A 20,051-nucleotide genomic window follows, 5' to 3' on the forward strand; every position below is an offset into this window, starting at 1 on the left:
ATATCTATATATATATCATATTATATAAATATATTTTGATATGCATAGCGCCAAAAAAAGCTGACAAAAAACGTTACATGCTTTTTTTTAAAAGGGATAGGGAATTACTTCTATATTTTTTTCGTATCTTGAATTTCGCGATAGAAAGAGCGAAGGGGAGTGATGTTTTTTTTCTGTTTTAATATTTTCATCGTATTTTCTTCTGTTCTAGGAACTCGATGTTTGATTTTCTTTTTTAATGTGATTAATGGTTACTCTGAAGTCTCACATTTACATATTTCAAATTTTCAAAAGGGATCAACATTACACTTCGCTTCTTTTAGTGCAAAATTTCAAATATGAAGGGGAATATAGAAGGAATTTGTTCCCTATGATGAAAAAAATGTCAAAAATCATGGAAAAAATTAAACTTTGTTCGAGAATTAAAAAAAAACAAATAAAGTAACGGACCAGCCGAAATCGTGTAATTTCTGCTTAAAAGTTGAAAATCATCTTCATGATCAATATTTTCGCAGTATCCATTATAAACAAAATGATGTCCGATTTTGGCTTTATTTTCATCCAATTGACGAGAATTTCTCTATTTCTACTCGGATAAGGATAACTCATAGATCATTTTAAAGCGCGTTAAATGTACTTCAACGTGATATACGGAATATTTGGTTTGATCATGTGGTTGGCGAATGATTTATCGTTTGAAGTTAAATTTGATAGTTTCTTAATTCTGAGAGTTCTCCGGTTTGATTGGTCGTAATCAATTGATTCTTTCCTCAATTGAAATTAGTTATATGCCATTTTATATCCCCTGGAGTGTGCTTTGAGGTACTCTATTCAATATTGAGTATCATTACATAGTCCGTGAATACTTCATCGTGAAAGGCAAAATTTTGCCTTGCATTACTTTTCGAAACTGCTCTTAAATTGAAATTTACACTGTATAGAAAAGTTTCAATGAGGATAACTCATATTTCATTCCGAAGAGCTCCGAAAGATCTAATTATATATATATACAAAGTCGATTCTGTCAATTTGATATCTATTGATAAGTGTCACACTTTCGATTTATGAACGAATTCAATGTAGAATTTAATATAGATCCCAAAAGTCCAATTCTAAGATCATCTTCAGAGTTCGAGGAATATAAGAAGTTAAATTAGATGATTGAAATCGATTTTCTGCAGGGCGATCTGAGGGTGGCAACGTGGGCACTTGGAAAATTTTCAGTCAATAATTATTTGAAAGTGCAAATGACCACCAATTGAAGACGAGATCGCAAACCTCCGATTTTAATATCATGTGATTATAAAATTTCGAGTTTGGAATGAATTTGGAAAAAATGGAAATAATCATTGGAATATTGACATTATGCAATCGTCATTGGGCACACCATGCGCGCAATTTTTCAAATAAAAAAAAAACAGTTTAAAATTGAAATTTCAAGAAAATTTATTGGGTCAATTTTTCAGAAGTTTTGAATTTTTTTTTAATTGAAAACAATTCATATTTCGAAAACGGTTAGGGTGAAAAATTTGAAAAATCGAAGCTTCCAAAAATTTAACTAAGTCTTTTTTGCTTTAGAATGTATCTGTATATAAATTTTCATCGAAATCTCATCGTTGCTTCCATTTACGGGAGCACTACCTTAAACGAATTATATCTGACGCACTCCGAGTGGAAATTTAGCTTAGGTCCGAATCAAGTCCGGATCAAGTCAGACATGACGTTGGAACAGGTACTGATCCTACAACTTAATCAGGGCTTGATCAAGCATAAAACGCCTTGACTCAATACGGATTCGATGACACGTGCCGAACCAGAGTTTGATCAAACAAAACCCATTAATACTTGCTAACCGAAATTTAACATATTTCTTAATGATAACGAATTCAAAATAAAAAAGAGATCATTTTTTTTACATTGCATTATCTCTATCCATAAATACTGACTATAATTAATGCTGGAAAAATCTAATTACTTTTGTCGACAATGGGGATCGAACTGAGGACCTTGCGAGTACTAATCCTATGCCCTAAACACTGGAATATCGCGTTATTTTTATTAGGTGAACTTTATTTTGCTTATACGATGTATATTGGGGATATTTGGTCACTTTAAGACGCGACAATTTACTCAATTAAAATTTCATCTGTTATACTTTTAATAATAATAATAATAATAAGTTAATAATGAAATAATTTAGTTTAAGTCCTCCTGGTCAGATTGACCTCATCAGATCCTGATTAGAGTAGTACGGATCAGGCAGAGTAAATCGAAGACTTATCAGTTTTTTATCAAAATCTGCCTGATCAGTTGAAACTGATCACCGCCATATCAAGTCCGGAGTAAACCTCAGGCTTGCATGATAAAATTTTCACTCGGGATAGCGCACCTTCAATGTAGAGGACGTATTGAATTTCAGTTTTTATACCTTTTCAGTGCGATCAAATACTTTACAAGCATATTAAGTATACTTTACATAACTTTTCAAAAGTAATCTATTTTTAAAGTATATTATAAATGAAGTTAAAAGCCGAATATATGCAAAATGAATTACCTGACAGAAAAATGTTGATGTGTCATTTTTCAAACTCTATAATTGCGTTGAAAAATCTTGGTGGTTTTCCCTAACTGTATCGGCTTCGGAGATATGAACCAAATTATTTACATGAAATTCTTGGCCTATCCAATTCAATTTCCCGTTCTTTATAGTTTCACTGCAGAATAATAAGAGGAGATTAAGAGCTGTGAGATTCGTAGGATTGTTCTGGATTTATCTCACGCTTTGATTGTCCATAATTACGAAGGCACGTGGGTGTATCATTAACACAATGTGTGACTTTCTGACCTATTCTAATCTGCAACAAACACCATCGAGTATTCACAATTTTTTGCAACATTGTATTTTCTCTCGGGTTTAATGTTCTATTGGGCTGAGGTTTGTGTATGCACTATGCATTTAGACAAATGCAGTGAGGCACGCGCATTTGACTCGCTCGTTAAATGAAAAACCCGCTAACGCCTAGGACGTAACAAACGCCTGGGTTCAATCGACACTGATTGCAGTTGCGATCCGGGATGTTACGGACTCGTTAAAGATCATGGTACACGAATAAATTTTCAGGGTAATAGTGCCTGCCATATTGATGATACCCTCGCGGATGAAAAATTCTCAAGAGTTATTTTAACAATAGAATTTGTCTGCACGATGCATTAAATTTGTCATTGAGCCTAAAACTGAGAAACCATCAAAGGACCAAGGGCTTTTACTTTGAAAACTTCTTAATTTCTCTCTATTTCAAAACATTCAGAAGAATACATTTGAAAGGGGTTATAGCAGTTCGTCATTCCGTCTATTTCTGTAACTGCTTGAACAGTATATTTTTTCTCCGTAAAAAATCATCAAAACATTTTCTTTCCAATCGAAATCTTCTATTTCCGTTCAAATTTGATTTCCCGGTTTTTGTGCCATAGTTTAAAAAGCTTAACTATAAAACTAATGTTGCCGACTAAACAATTAGTATTTAAAACTCGTCCATTGTATCAGGATATTGTTTTCGCAAATTTTGTTCTTGCATCGCCGGATTATACATCCGTTTGATGCTCCCTTAAATAAGCAGGAAGATAGTTAAAATAGCATTAGCATTAGTTGAGCGACATAATGACGCTTGATCATTTTTGCATTAAAAAAAAAATCTATTGCATTCTGATATTTTACTTACAATCATATTGATTGGTTATTTTTGCATATGGAACCGTAACCTCTCTTCAACCTCAAAATAATGCCTGTTTCATTCAGATTGCGTCGTGATTGTAATCTTGATAAACGTATACATCTTCATAAAATTCAGAATAAACTGTGTCAAAATTAAATTTAAATATAGAATCATTACGTTTAAATAAGCTTTAAAAATGGATTCCCTGAAGAAATAGATTACAGAAAAAATTTTTTACAGAAAGGTTTCTTCTTCCTGGTGTATTTCTTTTGCCTCCCATAAAAATAAATACCCATTCGGAAGTGAATTGTTAATTCAGTATCAACAATAAGTGTATCGAAAATAAATGTATGTTTATGAATAATATTTTAGGAAAGCTTCCATTTCGTTATTGGAATGGCTTGAATGTCTTCACCCCGCACTGACCGAGTGATGTGTTCTCTGAACAATTAATGGGAATGTCTTCACCATGTAAACGGAAAAAGCTCTAATGGAAAATAGAATAAGAAGCCGATGATGTATCGTTACACACAAAAGTCCTGTTTGTCTGGATGGAACAAACAAACGACCGACAATCGATTTTCTATGCTCAACAACTCGACTTGGCTTTTATTCTAATTCTTGTTAAAGGTGCCAATGATCATTGAGAAACACACAAGGTGTCTGTGAATTATCATATTCCGAAGGGAGAATAATCACCACCGCGAAATATTAAGAAGAAGAAACCTCTGAAGAGAAATTAGGAAATTAGAGTACACGACAGGAAGCCCATCATTCTCCAGACTAATTAGCAATACTTTTCTACCTCAAGGATGTGCATATATGAATATAAAAAATAAGATACATTAATGCTCGAGTTCAAACTCACAGTCTCTATCGGTAAAACCTCGTGTGTCCAATCGCGTGTGACTCATTCTCGTGTACTCGTCTATATCCTCAACTCGGCATTTGCATTCCAGTGTTTGCTCTTTATTTTCTCTCTCACTTCCATTCAAATGTGTTACGGAACGTTATCCCAATGGCATGTTCCATTATTCTAATCAAGAGCATTTGAAAAATTTTGCCAACGCTTCACCTTTTCCTTTTGGCTTATCCACACGTGCAATATGTCGGCTCGTTTGTAGCCGTAATGAGTACGATAATTGGGTGCACACGGTGGATTATTTGAATTATTCGCAGAATTAAAGGAGATGCTTTGAATTTAACATGATAAATGGGCGAAAAGTCGATTATCTTTTTATACTAGATTTGAGACACGTGATATAGGACTATGCCATTGTCTCATTCTCAATGTTTGCAAATACTTGTATTTAAATCGAGGATCATGCTATTTCCTCTCCTTATCGCCGGGCAACTGCAAATAAGATGGGTATCCTAAGAGGAGAGCAATACGCACTGAAAACAAGAATTATTTGTCTCAATTATTCATTTACGAGTAGTATAGTAAAAGAGTAAAATTGACCGTGTGGATAAAATGGATCCTTACTTTTTTCCTATTTTCGAAGTTTTTTTTGGCATTTTTGATAAAGATGTAGTTTAGATTTCATCTGTAATTAATTAACACGAAATTTGAATCCTGCATATTAAATTCAATTGATAAAGATTTGAACAATTGTAAAAAACTGATTTCTGATTAACGTTAAACACTATTTGCATAAAGCACCAATGCATTGTTTTTTATAGTCACGAAAAAAAAATCGTGAGAGGGATGGAACTCCATTTTTCCCATCTCCCCCCTACAATTTTCGTTTTGTCAACACGTTGCACAAATTTAGGTACACGCTTTTGAGGGTAAGGGCTAGTCATTCGAGTGGTAAAAATTGTTGAGGAACGAGTTTCTACTTAGGGGGTCCATTTTACCCTCCTGTTCTCTAAACAATCAGTTGACCGAGCCTATTTGGTAGGAGACATTTAACCATTACTGTATGCGTTAGATTTTTTTCCTCATCTTTTATTTCAACCAATACAATTGGTAGCCAGCTTCCGAATGGATCTATAGCTATTCCGACAACAATTGTTTCGAAAAAATAGAAAACATTATGCTCATAAGAAAAAACTTTCTGCCGAATTATAAGTTGATATCTTGATTTTTACAATTCAGAGAGCGCGTACAACGAATTTTTCTGAAAGACATAAAATTTGAGATAACTCGAAATCTTCGTAGGAACATATATGTATATCTTGACTGATGTATATAATGCACATTGAGACAAATATTTAAAAAAAAAAGAAAATCGTTTGGATAGTTTTTAAGATATTTGCAAAAAAACTTTCCAAAAACAGTTACCGATACTTCGAAAACTACTCCACCGATCGGGCTGTAATTAAGCAGAGATCAAGTCTATATTAGAACCTATGAACTGACAACATTTCAGATTTTTCGGACATAATTTACCCGTTTATTCTTCCCTTTCCTAAAAGTTGACGATCATGTGGACTTAGTAGTTGATCATCTGCACTTACACCTATGGCCCTGAAACTTCATACTTTAACGTTTCAGATCGTTCTACCTAATTTCCTAAGGTAAAAATAGAAAATCGACAGATCGAACAATTTTAATGCTTCTAATCGAAAGCAAAAAAGCAGAGAAATCTTCAATGGCAGCGGAGTTAGCATATTATTAACTTATATGAATGTTAGGTAATATTTAGAGGATAGTGTACTGTTTGGTAAGTTACCGAAAAATCCTTCACCACTCGGAAACTCATGGTTTTACAACTGAAAATATGCATCTTGAGAAAATTGACCTCACCCAAGTAGGGTTTGGGTGAGTGTAGTTGCTTGGGCCTGGGCTCGGCCGAGTCCTGGCGTACATGTAATTGACTCACCATACTCGGGCCAACGCGTGGCCCTAAATTGGCTGGTCAATAATTGGGTCATAATTAATAGCCGAGTCTTGGCTGATTACTAGTGAGTACTGGCTATTTCGGTTCAATGTTTGGCTGAGGATTGGCTGTCGAAAGTTGTTAAAGCATCTCTGACCCAACAATTCGTCAACCAATAACGAACCAAAAACTGGTTTGTTCGATCAATGGTACCCCATTGATCACGTAACGCATCGTCCAGTGATGGCTACCTGAAAATTGGCAGAGCATCTTCGGCCCAACTTTTCATCAGCCAATGACAAATCATACACTCATTGTTCGTTACTCACTCGACGATTGCCTAGTACTGGGGGCCCATGCGCCGATATACAAATCTTGACAAGCGCTTGTCTAAAATTTGGCTCTTGAAGAATTGGTAGAACATCACTAACCTCAATGTTGTGAGACAATGACAAACCAAACACTGGTGTCGCATTGCTCTGCCAACACTTGGCCCATTACTAGACCAAGCTTGGCAAAAAAACTGGGCCCTTCAGAGTAGCTTCGTAAATAAAATAAAAGAACAATTTACTATTGTTACTGTTATTTATTTTACAATAAATAATGATAATGAAGACAATCAATTCGTTGCAAAAAAAATTGTGCGTATTTTTTACAAAGGGGTTAGGAGCTATAGATTGCTATGGGAAGGTTAAAGGGGAAGTCAAGACAAGAGAACTTATGTCAATGGATAAAGTAAATCATAAGAAGAAATTATTAATTAAAGTTATTCCTACACAGTTGACATACGATTCATATGCATAATTTAAAATCACAAGATATAAGTGCATGTTAGCTGAGCCAGTTTCGCACGGAGTCGCGAGCCACACGGACGCTTTTTGTGTCCTCTTTACTCGGGCGCTTACTTTTTCGTAATCTTCTATTATAGTAATTACTTATTGCTACTATCCGTTGCTATTCGCCACCCTAGAGTGAATAGAAACATTAAAAAAACCTCTTCTGATACTTTCAAAAGGAAAAATGAGATGAGCCCCACTGGCAAAAAAACAAAGATTAAAAAAACCGGAGTCGACGAATCCCCGACTAACCTCTCCGTACCACGTGGCATCACCCCAACTTTTGTTAATCTAACTATTCTTCCTGGATCTGTACCCACCGATTCAACTCCTCCCATTGTCATCAACAATGGAAATATTGGTATTAAACTACTCAGCAATAGCATCATTACCGAAGTAATCAACAAAGGCCTCAAATTCAAGTGCCGAGGTAACTCCTCCATCATCTCGCTCGAAAATCGTTCTGATCACGGGAAAGTGTGCAAATTCCTGGAAAAAGAAAAAATAAATTTCTTTACGTACGAATTCAAACAGGACAAGAACTCCAAATTTATCCTGAAAGGCCTCCCTCCAATCTTCACTGAGAACGACATCGACACCCAACTTTCTGCTGCAGGAATCAAGGGTATCTCTGGTAAACAATTTATTAAAAAGGACAGAGCTAACGACACCTCTACCAAAATAGGCATTGCCGCAATCACATTCGGACCAGGTATTAAAATCACTAATATATCAAAAATACCCACAATCTTGTATCGTATTTTCCAAGATAAGAAATTCAAATCCGACGGTCAACCTCTTCAATGCTTTCGCTGCCAACACTATGGTCATGCAAGCGACCATCGCAATCTCTCTCATCGTTGTGTCAAATGTGGATCTAACCATGCGGCCAAAGATTGCAAATCAAAATCTCTCAAATGTGCTAACTGTGAGGGTAACCACGTGGCCAGTTTTAGAGTGTCCTGCAAGAAAATCATATATGAGCAAGATGGCCAACGCCAGGCTAACTGTGAAACTACCAGGACCTCGCCCGACACACTCCATATCCCCTGAGGTTATTAACACTCCACTATTCACCGGATCTTCTGCTCCTAATCATCAACTCATCTCTTTGGAGTTTTCACTCCTCAACATGCCTTGTTCTACTGGATCCTTGCTCAACCCATCATCAACCTCATCGCAGCCTCCAAGAACAACGTCTTCCAATCCATGGGCTCCAGTTCACTCTACCTACGTTACTACTCTTACTTGACCGAGGTCAGAGAAATTATCGGTGAACTAAAGAAAATTAATATCTTATCCATTATCCGCAGTGCTAGAGAAATCATCTCTAGACTTAAAAAATCAGATTGCCCCTTAGAAAAGCTAAAAATCATCACAAAATATGAACACTTATTCACCACCAATTCCTCTCATAGCTCATCGTATGAAACTTAAGTTTGATACCTTGAATATCAATGGCCTAAAATCTCATCTAACGGAACTATGTAATATGATTTCTAAGCATAATGTTAAAATCATATTTCTTTCAGAAAACGAAGCTGAACTAATCTATCAAAGGAATCAATCAATCTCCCAAATTTCCACATTGTCAGAACAGACAGAGTCGGCAGAGTCGGTGATAGTGTGGCAATTGCAATCCATAAGTCTCTCAAATTTAACGAACTTCCTTCCTCTACCAAACCTAACACCGAATATGTAGGTACAGAAATTTTAATTGACAATAAAAGTGTCTATCTGTACTGAATTTATAACCCCCCAAATATGTTACTTGACTCATCACTAATGAAATCTCTTTTTGATAAAAATCCCACTACCATTCTTGCGGGCGACTTCAATGCTCATGATCCTACCTGGAATGTCCAGGAATCCAACCATCTGGACCTGAATTAATCAACCTCATAACTTCCAACAACCTATTCCTATATCATCCTGACTCGCCCACCCATTTTCCGGGAAACGGTAACACCCCCAGTACGATTGACTTTGCTCTCACTAACAATTCCTCTATCATAAAATCATTCAACAACCTTCGCGAATCTCCTTCAGACCACTTACCTCTTATCCTCTCAGTCTCGGGTAAAACTTTTAGTGCAGTGGATACTTCCAAACTTAAATTCACGAATCTGATTGGCAGAAATTCAGAACGGATATCAATGCTGCCATCTCACCTAATTTCCCAAGTTGCTTATCACAGGATAAAATTGACAATAACGTCTCCCTTTTCTCATCAATAATTCATACAGCCATAGAAAATAATACTCTACGCTCAACTGCCTTCATCAAAGAGGAATCCCTGCCCCTCCACTTAACTAACCTCATCCAAACCAAAAACTCATTACGAACCAAATAGCAAAAAACCCGCAACCCCTTCCTGAAATCTTGGGTTAACTATTACCGCAGATCACTGCACCTTAAAAAGTCGGAATGGCGTAATAACATAGGGGATGCAAAACTAAATAAACTCAATTTGAAAGACCAATCCATATGACGAGTTACTAAATTCTTCAAGAACTCTCCCACATTCACCATACCTCACATCAATTCTAACTCGTCTTCGATTACTAACCTTAAAGGCAAAGCTAATCTTTTCGTCACCCACTACGCTAAAATCCACGAAGCTGCCGTTCATAGAGTTAACTCTTCCTTCTCTGAGCATGTTCTCTCGTCAATCAATATATCCTTATCTACTAACACCACTACCCTAATCAACCAACAAACATCCCCCAAAGAAGTCAAAAAGATCATTGTCAAACTCAAAAACAAATCAGCTCCTGGTGTGGATGGAATCCCCAACATAGTAATAAAGAACCTACCTCGGAAAGGTATTCTTAACCAAACTACTTAATGCCTGCAAATCCTACAGTATTTCCCAAATACTTGAAAATTAGCTGTTATTACCCCAATATTAAAATCTGGTAAATCTCCTTATGACCCAGTCAGCTACCGTCCAATAAGCTTGCTCCCTAATTTAACAAAAATCAAATTTCAAACCTCAACAAACTTATTTTAAAAAATGCCACCATCCCTGCTGCCCAATTCGTACTCAAATCCAAACAGTCCACCATCCACCAACTCCTTCGTATCACAATACCAATCAAGAGACTAAAATGGATACTGCCATGGTACTGCTTGACAGTGAAAAAGCCTTCGACTCTGTCTGGATCTCAAGCATTATTTATAAGTTAATTACATTAAACTTTCCTCTCTATCTGATCAAAATTATCCAATCATATCTCACTGATAGATTTATTCGAGATAGAGTTGACCAATCGCTGTCCATCAAATGAAAAATTGTAGCTGGAGTCCCGCAGGGCTCCATTCTCTCGTCAGTCCTTTTAATATATACATATCTTGTGTCTTCCGCAAAACACCTCTGCATGTTAACATAGCTGGCTTTGCTGATGACCTCGCGCTTTTCGCCTCCAGCACTTCGATAAACCAAACCGTCTCCAGACTTGAAAATGCTACTTCTCTTATAATAAATGAGTTGAATAAATGGAAGATTCAAGTCAACGCTTCCGAAACTGAAGCGATCATATTTTCAAAAAATAGACTAAATGTAACATAAAAATAAGAGGTCAACAAATAACTCCTTCTCCTAGTGTTAAGTATTTAGGCGTTCACATTGACAACAAACTTCTCTGGAAAAAACACATCGACTTGTCGAACTCCACAGTCAAATCCATTCTAGCAAGACTATACTTTTTCTCCAAAGCTCCAGTTTTTAGCACTAATGTCAAAATAATTCTCTGTAAGAGCCTGACCAGATCAGTCTTAACTTATGGGTGCCCAATATGGTTCAAAGCTGCGAAATATCATCTTGACAAACTTCAAGTGTCTCAAAACAAATTTCTGCGCATCATTGGGAACTTTAATTATAGATCATCCATTAACAACATCCATAATGAATTGAATGTAGATATTATCCGTTTCTACATCCAGAGATTAACCACCAACTTTGAGATCAATATAATTTAGCACCAAAACCACTTAATCAGCAACAGTAATGTCAGGGTCATGCGTTCGAATCTCGGTCAGGGCGGTAATTTTTAAGTTGATTTTATTCATCAGCAATTGATGAATGTAGTTAAATGTAGAGAATATCAATGATAAACAATTAATTAATTTGATTTTTTAATAATTTCATTTAATAATTGGTATGTGAATTGAAAGACTGGTTAGGCAATGAATTCCAAGCTTCGAAATTACAATTCAGTCTTGGCGGAAATCATTCTCCCAGTTATGCGCCATTACCGGCTGCATACACGGGGCCTTTCCAACGTCCCTTGACGGGGCCCGAGCTATCAGCCAGTATTCGGCCCAGTCATGGGTCAGTCTTCAAGCGTTGCGCCAAGCTTGGTGACTGACATGCCAAGCGTCGGCCATTGATTGGCCCTGGCATCAACCCCTACTTGCGCAAAAATTTGACATTTTCGCAGAAAATACTTGAAAGGCTTTTCTATTAAATGGCGCAATTAAAATTTCAACTAGTTGGCTAAGCTATTTGTTATGAATAAAATTTTAAAAAATAGGGGTCTCCCGGCCGTTGCGATAAATTGCGTTATAATTACGTCTTCTGCCTCTTTCTTGCACGTATTGTATTAGAGAGAGAGGTAGATAGACTGATGACATTTTACGGGTAGAATTTATCCTCCAGAAGGGTAAAGCTTGTCGCGCATCTGATTATTTTTTAATGCACACAATGAAAAAAAATTGAAATTTTCCTCATCGACTTATTTCTCTGCTTTTCCTTTACTTGAGTCTCATTTCTCCTCTTTTCCTTTTCTTAAGCGTCACCCCCACTTCGGTTGATCTCAGCGGCGGAGAAGGGCCTTTACGATCTGGGCCATCACCCAATACAATGCTTTCGTCTACCCTTTGTTACGCACTAATAGAGGTCGGGAGCACGACTTGCTCTCAGAGCAGAGTTTGCCCAGTCCTGGGCTAAATTATCCCAAGCCATAAAGTTTATGGCTGCACCCCCTTCGATCCCGTGATGCCCTGCGCGTAGGCAAGAATAGTGGTGATATTCCATAGAAACTTGGTGGTGGAAAAAGTAAAATAGGGAAACTCTCAGTTACTCTGATGGCAACTTCTTTTTAATCGTTACATTTTTTGTTGTTATTGTTTTGATTGATTGTTGCTTGTTTCTAATCGACTTCACAGAAAAAAATTCGTCCGTTTCATAGATATGATGATTAAATATTACCATGTTGTTAACAGATCTGACTTCATATGCATTTTCATACTTTTCGTTGTTATATATTTTTGGCTCTCGATACCAAATTAAAATGCACAAACTTCTCACTATAAAAAACGTCATCATGGTTCTTTAATCTTTGGAGATATTTAACGCATAATTTTTTTAAGCGACCAACACAGGTATATGATTTAATCGATTTCGATCAATTTCCATTCGTTATAAAGATGAATTCAATTTTTCTCAATTTTATTATGAAATGTGCGTTCATTATCGAATTGAATCACCACTTCGTTTAATGGCAATCGCAAGAAACCGCGCCAATTTTCTAGTCTTTAATGAAAATGTATTTTCCAGACTGGTGCCTGAAAAATACAATTTTCTGGTTGGTACGCATCGCAGCCGGAAACTAGTGTTTACCAGGGCCCGTGTCTGAAACAATTTCGTCAATTCTACGCCGTGGAAAGTATATTACCCTTCCCCACATGCTTGGCATGGTCGCCTTCGGCTTGGATGTCAAACTTGGCATGTGAGCAGTTTCACGAAAACGGTTCATGAGATTTTTCGTGAAACCATTGTTGTAGAACTTATTCTGTTTTAGGAAAAAGTTCTATGGAAAATTGGACTTCATAGTATGAAAAAGTCAAAATAATGGGAGGAATTTTACATAGACTCAACTTTTTGGGACTCATATTCAATGGTTTTCAGTAGACTATCAGCTCCTTGTAATAGAATTATTACATTAATCGCCTTCGAGCGTATTTTTTCGAAATTAAAAACGGATTTTTCATGAATAACATTATCAAAAAATTATAACGCGATCAAATTTTCTTTTTCTCGCTGAAAATTTAGCTCAGGCTTTATCGCGATGTTAGCCCCACCCCACAAATATTGGGCAACCTTTGTAATAACGTTAAGCCACCGATCATTGGAGCCTAAAAATTTTATGGCTGCACCTCCGAGCCTGCCTGCAGTTGCCCACCTCTGATCGATGAGCATACATTACAAATACATATACACTACAGATAAAAATACAAATACCAAGGCTTAAAAATCATAAATTGATAGTTTACTGATCGGAGAATAAAATTGAAAAACCAAGCACTAGAATGCAGATATGGAGATCATGGGCAGTGAACTGTCGATAAGGAATATATATAGTGGAAAGCATTGACACTATTCACTGTTCATTTGGCTTCATCTACGTCTACTACATACACTGCGATATTGTAGCCGAACGGCTTGTCGAAAACAACATTAGGAAGTGTGAGTACAAGTTTAAATCGTTGACAGTTCATGCAAATTAATAATTTCTAATTATACTATTTCAAGATGCTATAAATAATGATTTATTATTTAAAACTATAATGGTAAATTCAGTAGATTTCTAATGGCGAGTGCTGCTCCGAGAATTTTTTTTTTCTTCTATCCCGACCCTTTCTGTCTCATTTTTTGGTCAATTGACTGCATCCCACCCTATGCATGCGGCTGTGGATCCTACACTGTACCGTATTTACTCTCCTATAGAACATAAAAGTGAAATGGGAAACCGCAGGAAAAACAATGTCGGTACAGGCGGTTGCTCTATTAGCAACCTCCGCTCATCAGTGGCTGTTGAAAAATTCGATTCAACGGAGAATCGAATCTACAACTTCCAGAACACTAGGCTCGCACCTACCTAGTGAGCTACCGACGTCGGTGCTCTGAGACTTATCCAATAGTCTGACTTTCATCAAACTATTTCTATTCAGATAGAAATTTATGACCATCAGGCAAGAGAGAACATTTAGAAATAGATTTTACGGATCCTTCGTTCTCTGGCAATTCATTGTTGCGAAGGAAACCAAAATAAATAATATATATTTTTTTATATGTCCAGTATTCGATTACTCATATTCGTCTTCATTTAAATGTTTCTAAATCGGACGGTCGAGCGGTATTCGGAAAATAATTTTGTGGTTTAAATTTCACTGATGAAGAATGCATATTAATCGATAGCGGAGCGATTTCACGATAGCGGAATAAATGGACTGCTATATTTTCACTTACTCTCTCATTTTCTGCACACAATATGCATTCAAATTGAAGTCTGCTGACTGAAATTCAAATGTTTAAAATCGCAGTCTAAATTGAACTAATGTACGTATCATAACTGCAAAGTAACTGCAAAGAGATTTTATCGTTACTAGAAAATACATGTAGTAAAGCAGGTTAACGGGAATAGGTAGCGATACCTAATTTCAGCTGAAATAGCCGTGTGACAGATAGTGAACAGTGCATCAAACGACGACCACTGAGAGCATTTCGCAGGCGAGTGAAACCAATCGCACAATGTCGAGAAACGTGGTCAGACCATTTTCCCGCACACTGTGAGGGTTGACCATCGTTGTCATCATATTTGGAAATAACCAAGTGTGTTAGAGACTTCAAGGCCAGGCGTACAAGCGTGCTAACTGGATGGTTCCAAAAGCCCTATCTATTTAGATTAGGGACCAACCGCTAGGTGACAGAACTAGCGCCACCGTGATCCCGCCGAGCTGATTGAGGGTTGTGGGGTAACGGATGATCCACTGTTACTGAGATGTTCAGAATAGGAGGAGAAGGCTCTGATAGATCTCGAGGCAGTTAGCACCGAGTGCTGGTTTTGAGAGAATGCTTTAGGTGGTCGATATCAGATGGTGTCAATAGACTTTTAATATGATTCTAAAGATTATGATAAATACGTTGTTCTGGTATTAAATTCGAATAGAGAAAGAAGGAAACACTTACATGTCCCCGACTAGAGAAATGGCTTGCGGTGTTTCAAAGTAATGGTAGCCTTTTGTGGTATATACGCATTTATACAGTGAATTGATTCTTGCTCAGTCACTGAGCTACTTCCTCCGTGACTAAATCGGCATCGAGCTCAGGAGGAATTCGCTCGAACGTTCAGCTACTCGCGTAATTAACTGATAAAAAAAAATATATTGATGAAACTTCGGTCGATATACACGTTATTAACTTCGATGCACTTGATACTTTGATCCTCAGCTTGTGTGTTTGCTCTGTCCCGCTCCCGATCAGACGCTGGTCTCTATTCAATCCAGAGAAACGCTTAAGGCTCATCAAAGCTCTCAGTTGCAAACTTAAGCATTCTTACGGTTGGTTTCACTAATACAGTGCAGTGCCATAATTGACACAGACTAAAACAGGCAAACAGTTAATCCCATCTGAATGGATGAATTCAAGCAAACTGTGGTACTGCTGACAATGTCTGGATGACAGGAAAGAGCAATTGTATTTCTCGTTCTCATCAGCCATTGTTATAATAAAGTTGAATATATTTAATTACAAAAAAATCGACGTTCTTATGGACCCCAATACGCCACGTCATCAAAAATTTTCAATTTGTGGATAATTATTTGATTTCCTTAGTGGTTTCCATGAAATTGATTTATTTTCAATTTTTTACCACAGCAACTATAGAATATTCTGATCTTCGGATTTTTTCAAATGAGAATTATGATGTCAATCGAGGACTTTTGATACCCTTTTTCCGGTACTTTCCTAATTTATTGAAATTAAAAATAATAATTGAACCTGACTGATCGATCATGATGTTGATGTACCTGACCTTTTATAAACATTTTCAGATTACGGGAGCGAACCAAATCTACTGAGATGTGGCTTATTCCCATTCTTCTTGTAGTCTTCTCCACCGATTTAGTGATAGGAAAGGAAATCCAACATGGAGATTATCTATTAGACATTGAAGATGACATTCTGCGTAGTATAGTAGCAACAGCTGCCTCGAAACACCTTGACTTGGCTACCCTGAAGCTTAAAAAAGTTGAAGAAAATGTTTTCGATAATCTAACAAGCATAAAAAGCTTGGATCTCCATAATAATAATCTTGAGGATCTTCCAGCCTCACTTTTCTCCAAATTGACTGAACTGGAAACTCTATCACTGGCTGATAATAAGATTTATCAGCTGAAGGAAAATACTTTTCAAGGATTAAATAAATTAAGATCTCTCAATATTTCTAATAATTCGTTGCGACATTTGGAAAGTGGAGTTCTGCATGGTCTCACTCAATCTGTCGACATAATAATAGAAGGAAAAAAATTATTCACTATTTCAACAAGAGCCTTCATAAATCCAGATAATCAACGATCGTTGACGGACATATCCGAACCACCACGCCGAATAGAATTACCGGAAGAGCCCATCGCCACGGAAATTCCTGAAGTATTGGACCCGAACTTGCAAGCAAAAATCTGCACAATAAATGATGGCACTGTTACGTCAGTGGAGGAATTGAAGAAAGATGAGCCGCTTGGTAATTGTACAACGGTCATTATCAACTATGAAGAAAGAAAACTAATTCTTTCAGGTCTAGGTCTTAAAAAATTCCAGAAAGGCTGGTACAAATTATCAGCATTTCCGATCGCTGCCATTGATCTCGGTAGCAATGAAATAACTGTAGTCACCTCGGAATTACTTAACGAATTGCCCAAAGGGTTGACCACAGTTTCTTTAATGAAGAACAAGATTGAAGTTATCAGAAAAAATATTATAGAGAATGAACATCTCCAGACGCTCATCATTGTGCATAACTTGATTTCTACCATTGAAGAAGGTGCTCTGGAGAAAACTAAATTAACAAATCTTGCCGCCTCCGGGAACCGTTTGAAGAGTTTATGCTTTGCTAAAACATTACCATCTACTCTTGAAGTATTGACAGCCAATGAAAATGAAATTGAAGAAGTTCCTGAAGAATCTCTAAAGAATTTGCCAAATCTTTTGTATATCAACCTCTCAAAAAATAATGTGACTGAACTGCCTGCAAAAGCATTTCGAGGTCTGAAGAAAGCCAATACCATTGATTTATCCTCTAATCTATTAAGTCAAATCCATCCTGGCACGTTCGAAGACCAAGAGAAATTAGTCACTATTTACTTAAATGAAAACCGCATTATCGAAATTAATAAGGGCTCCTTCAGAGGCTTAAAGATTGTTAAATCCATTTACCTCGATAATAACAAAATCAAAAAAATATCGAAAGACTCCTTGTCGGATTTAAAAGAGAAGCTCGGATATTTCCTATATCTTAATGACAATGATATCGACATTATTGAAGAAGGAAGTTTTGCGAATGTGGCAGTGCTAAATCTTTATCTGCAAGGAAACAAAATTTCTTCAATTCCAGCTGGCGCCTTCAATTCTCCTATGCTTACGAACCTTCATTTGGGCAATAATCTCTTTACAACAATTGATGGAGATTCATTTGCTGGACTTCCACATTTGATCAACCTTTATTTGAACGAGAATAGAATAACGAGTATAAAGAAAGGTGCTGCTAAAAATTTAGGGAATCTTCAAGAGCTTGACATATCCAATAACCCATTGGAGTGTCTTGAGAATAGTGCGTTATACGGATTAGGGAAAGAAAATGGTTTTATATCCATCGTTAACTCACCTATCAAAGTTATTCAAGGAGGAGTTTTTACAGATGTTTAACATTTTATAATCTTTGTTCCGATGGACGCGACATGCTTATCAATTTACATAATATATACATAAATAGTTCCTTGAGTACATATAGAAATTCTCAAGCTTAAAAAATTTTGCTGAAATATAAAATCTCATTCGCAATGACCGCATGACTTCACTTATTCCAAATTTTGTTCAAGTATTTACATGCAAAATGTAAAAAATTGAGAGGGCCTTTTCATTAATAAAATATCTCCTTAAACATTCCGTACCTCTTTTTTTGTCAACACAATTTTCTTCTTTACAAAAAAAAACCTTCGTAATTCTCTTTAGATCCTACAATCTCTCAAAATTTATACACTCTCAAAAAGTGATCAGAAAAAAACACAGTGATCAATCGTGTCAGCCTTTCCACATTAATATGAATTACAATTTAAAAATCGTCACTAGGACAATATCACCAACTGATTTCTAAATTTGTAAATTATTTTTGAATTCGGATGGATTGTAACACTATGATTCATGGAAGCTTACGTAAGCTGCTTTGATGATTTTAAGTGCTTGTTACTATTCCAGGTTGATACCTGTACTAAAAAGCTTCAGTAATTTTAAGGAATTATCTTCTACTGTCTAATGCCATTTATATTTTGCAGGAGGCATCAGTGATTCAATAGAAAACGCATCCCATATATTTGTTCGACATTCACTTATCACTGGCATGGCACTTAGTACACGTCATTTTGCAGATTGAACCCTGAACTATGTAATCGTCCTAGTAATGAGTGATAGAATATGAATGTTCGCATCGCCTGAGGCAAGACACTTTCTGTTGTGTGACCAGCCGTATATGCCAATTAATAAACAATGTAAAGTTACATACAATCTCTTGATTTGTTGTTGATGGAGTCCCGTAGAAAGGGTCTGTATAATTTCAAATCGAAGTATTTTGTGCACATTTCAGGAAGGAAAATATACACTAAAATATATAGAAGCCGGCGCAGAAAATTTTAGCAGCTATATAAAATCTCTCGCTCTAAAATTGGTAAGTTCAAAGATTATTAGTACAATTAATCTATAATTATTAGTAATTGTGGATCTCCAGTGACGCGCATTAAATACGTTCCCTCGGACCTGGGATATTTAAAACAGTAATTGCGGGGAAAACCCGCAATAAAAACATTCTCCTCGATGATTTCTTTTCTGCGAGTTTTCATCGAAGGATTTGTTGATTGAAAAGAAAACCTGACAAACGAAAGAAGACAGGAAGAGATTCCTCTCTGAACAGCAGTTTAGTGCATTGTGGCGTAGTAGGTTACCAGAAAATTCGATTTGCCTATCATGTCAGTAATAGAGAAAGACATAGAATTTAGGTGGAGTAAGAGGGAATTAGTAGAATTGTTAAAGAACTTGACAGCTCGCCATATGGATATGGGTCTGCCAAAATAAGTTTATTTAATTTTGTATCCCATATGCTGTTACGCCATTCAGATATTCTAGCGTGGATATTTCTACGGTAATAATTAACGATTTGATTCATAATGAAATGTAACAGTTTTCGCTGATCTCGTCCCGGAGATCAAGGATAATTCTTACCTTCGTCCGGTCCCACACTCGCATCCTTATTTCCTAACCGAATTAATGGGCGCCAGCTAAGTTTTTGTGGATCGAAAGCTAACAAATCCTAAAAGAACCAAAAGAACCGAAGCAACCGGACGAGCGGGATGGAACCTCACCTGCGCAACCACACAAAATCTATAATCCCCTAAACCATAAAATCCATAAAACCTATAAATCCGTAGTTAACGGAGAAACTAATTACCGGAACGGAAGCGGAAAAGCCTGGGCCACTCAGGATGCTAGGTTGTAAAGAGAGTATTAGCGTCCACCGATACGCGAGTCTAAGCTGCACGGAGAGAAAAACACAGGAAAAATTACGTGACTAATCACGTAATCGTGGGCTGGAGTGTCATTTCCTTAATTTTTACTGGAGAATTTGGGA

The 20,051-nt window shown here is 36.6% G+C and overlaps 2 protein-coding genes across 9 annotated transcripts in view; one reads left to right on the plus strand and one right to left on the minus strand.

Annotated features, from left to right (window-relative positions):
• LOC105269697 (poly(A)-specific ribonuclease PARN) overlaps positions 1-20,051 on the minus strand; it is a 72,446-nt gene that overhangs the window by 18,945 nt on the left and 33,450 nt on the right. The window contains exon 9 of one of the 8 annotated variants that reach the window (XM_011310148.1): positions 7,153-7,863. The exons of the other annotated variants lie outside the window; for them this stretch is intronic. Within the exon in view, the coding sequence (XP_011308450.1) occupies positions 7,842-7,863 (22 nt within the window). The 3' untranslated portion in view covers positions 7,153-7,841. Of the gene's footprint in view, positions 1-7,152; positions 7,864-20,051 lie in introns of those variants that run through there. 8 annotated transcript variants of the gene reach the window in all.
• On the plus strand, positions 13,764-18,323 carry LOC105269699 (leucine-rich repeat-containing G-protein coupled receptor 4). The gene is made up of 2 exons (XM_011310155.1): positions 13,764-13,843; positions 16,210-18,323. Exon 2 carries the CDS (start codon positions 16,238-16,240, stop codon positions 18,077-18,079), a length of 1,842 nt encoding a protein of 613 aa, XP_011308457.1. The 5' UTR covers positions 13,764-13,843; positions 16,210-16,237; the 3' UTR covers positions 18,080-18,323.

Source organism: Fopius arisanus, unplaced genomic scaffold (assembly GCF_000806365.1).
Source record: "Fopius arisanus strain USDA-PBARC FA_bdor unplaced genomic scaffold, ASM80636v1 scaffold00073, whole genome shotgun sequence".
Classification (NCBI taxonomy): domain Eukaryota; kingdom Metazoa; phylum Arthropoda; class Insecta; order Hymenoptera; family Braconidae; genus Fopius; species Fopius arisanus.

Coding starts and splice junctions, on each gene's coding strand:
- LOC105269699 (XM_011310155.1), top strand. CDS start 16,238: ATGTGGCTTATTCCCATTCTTCTTGTAGTCTTCTCCACCGATTTAGTG.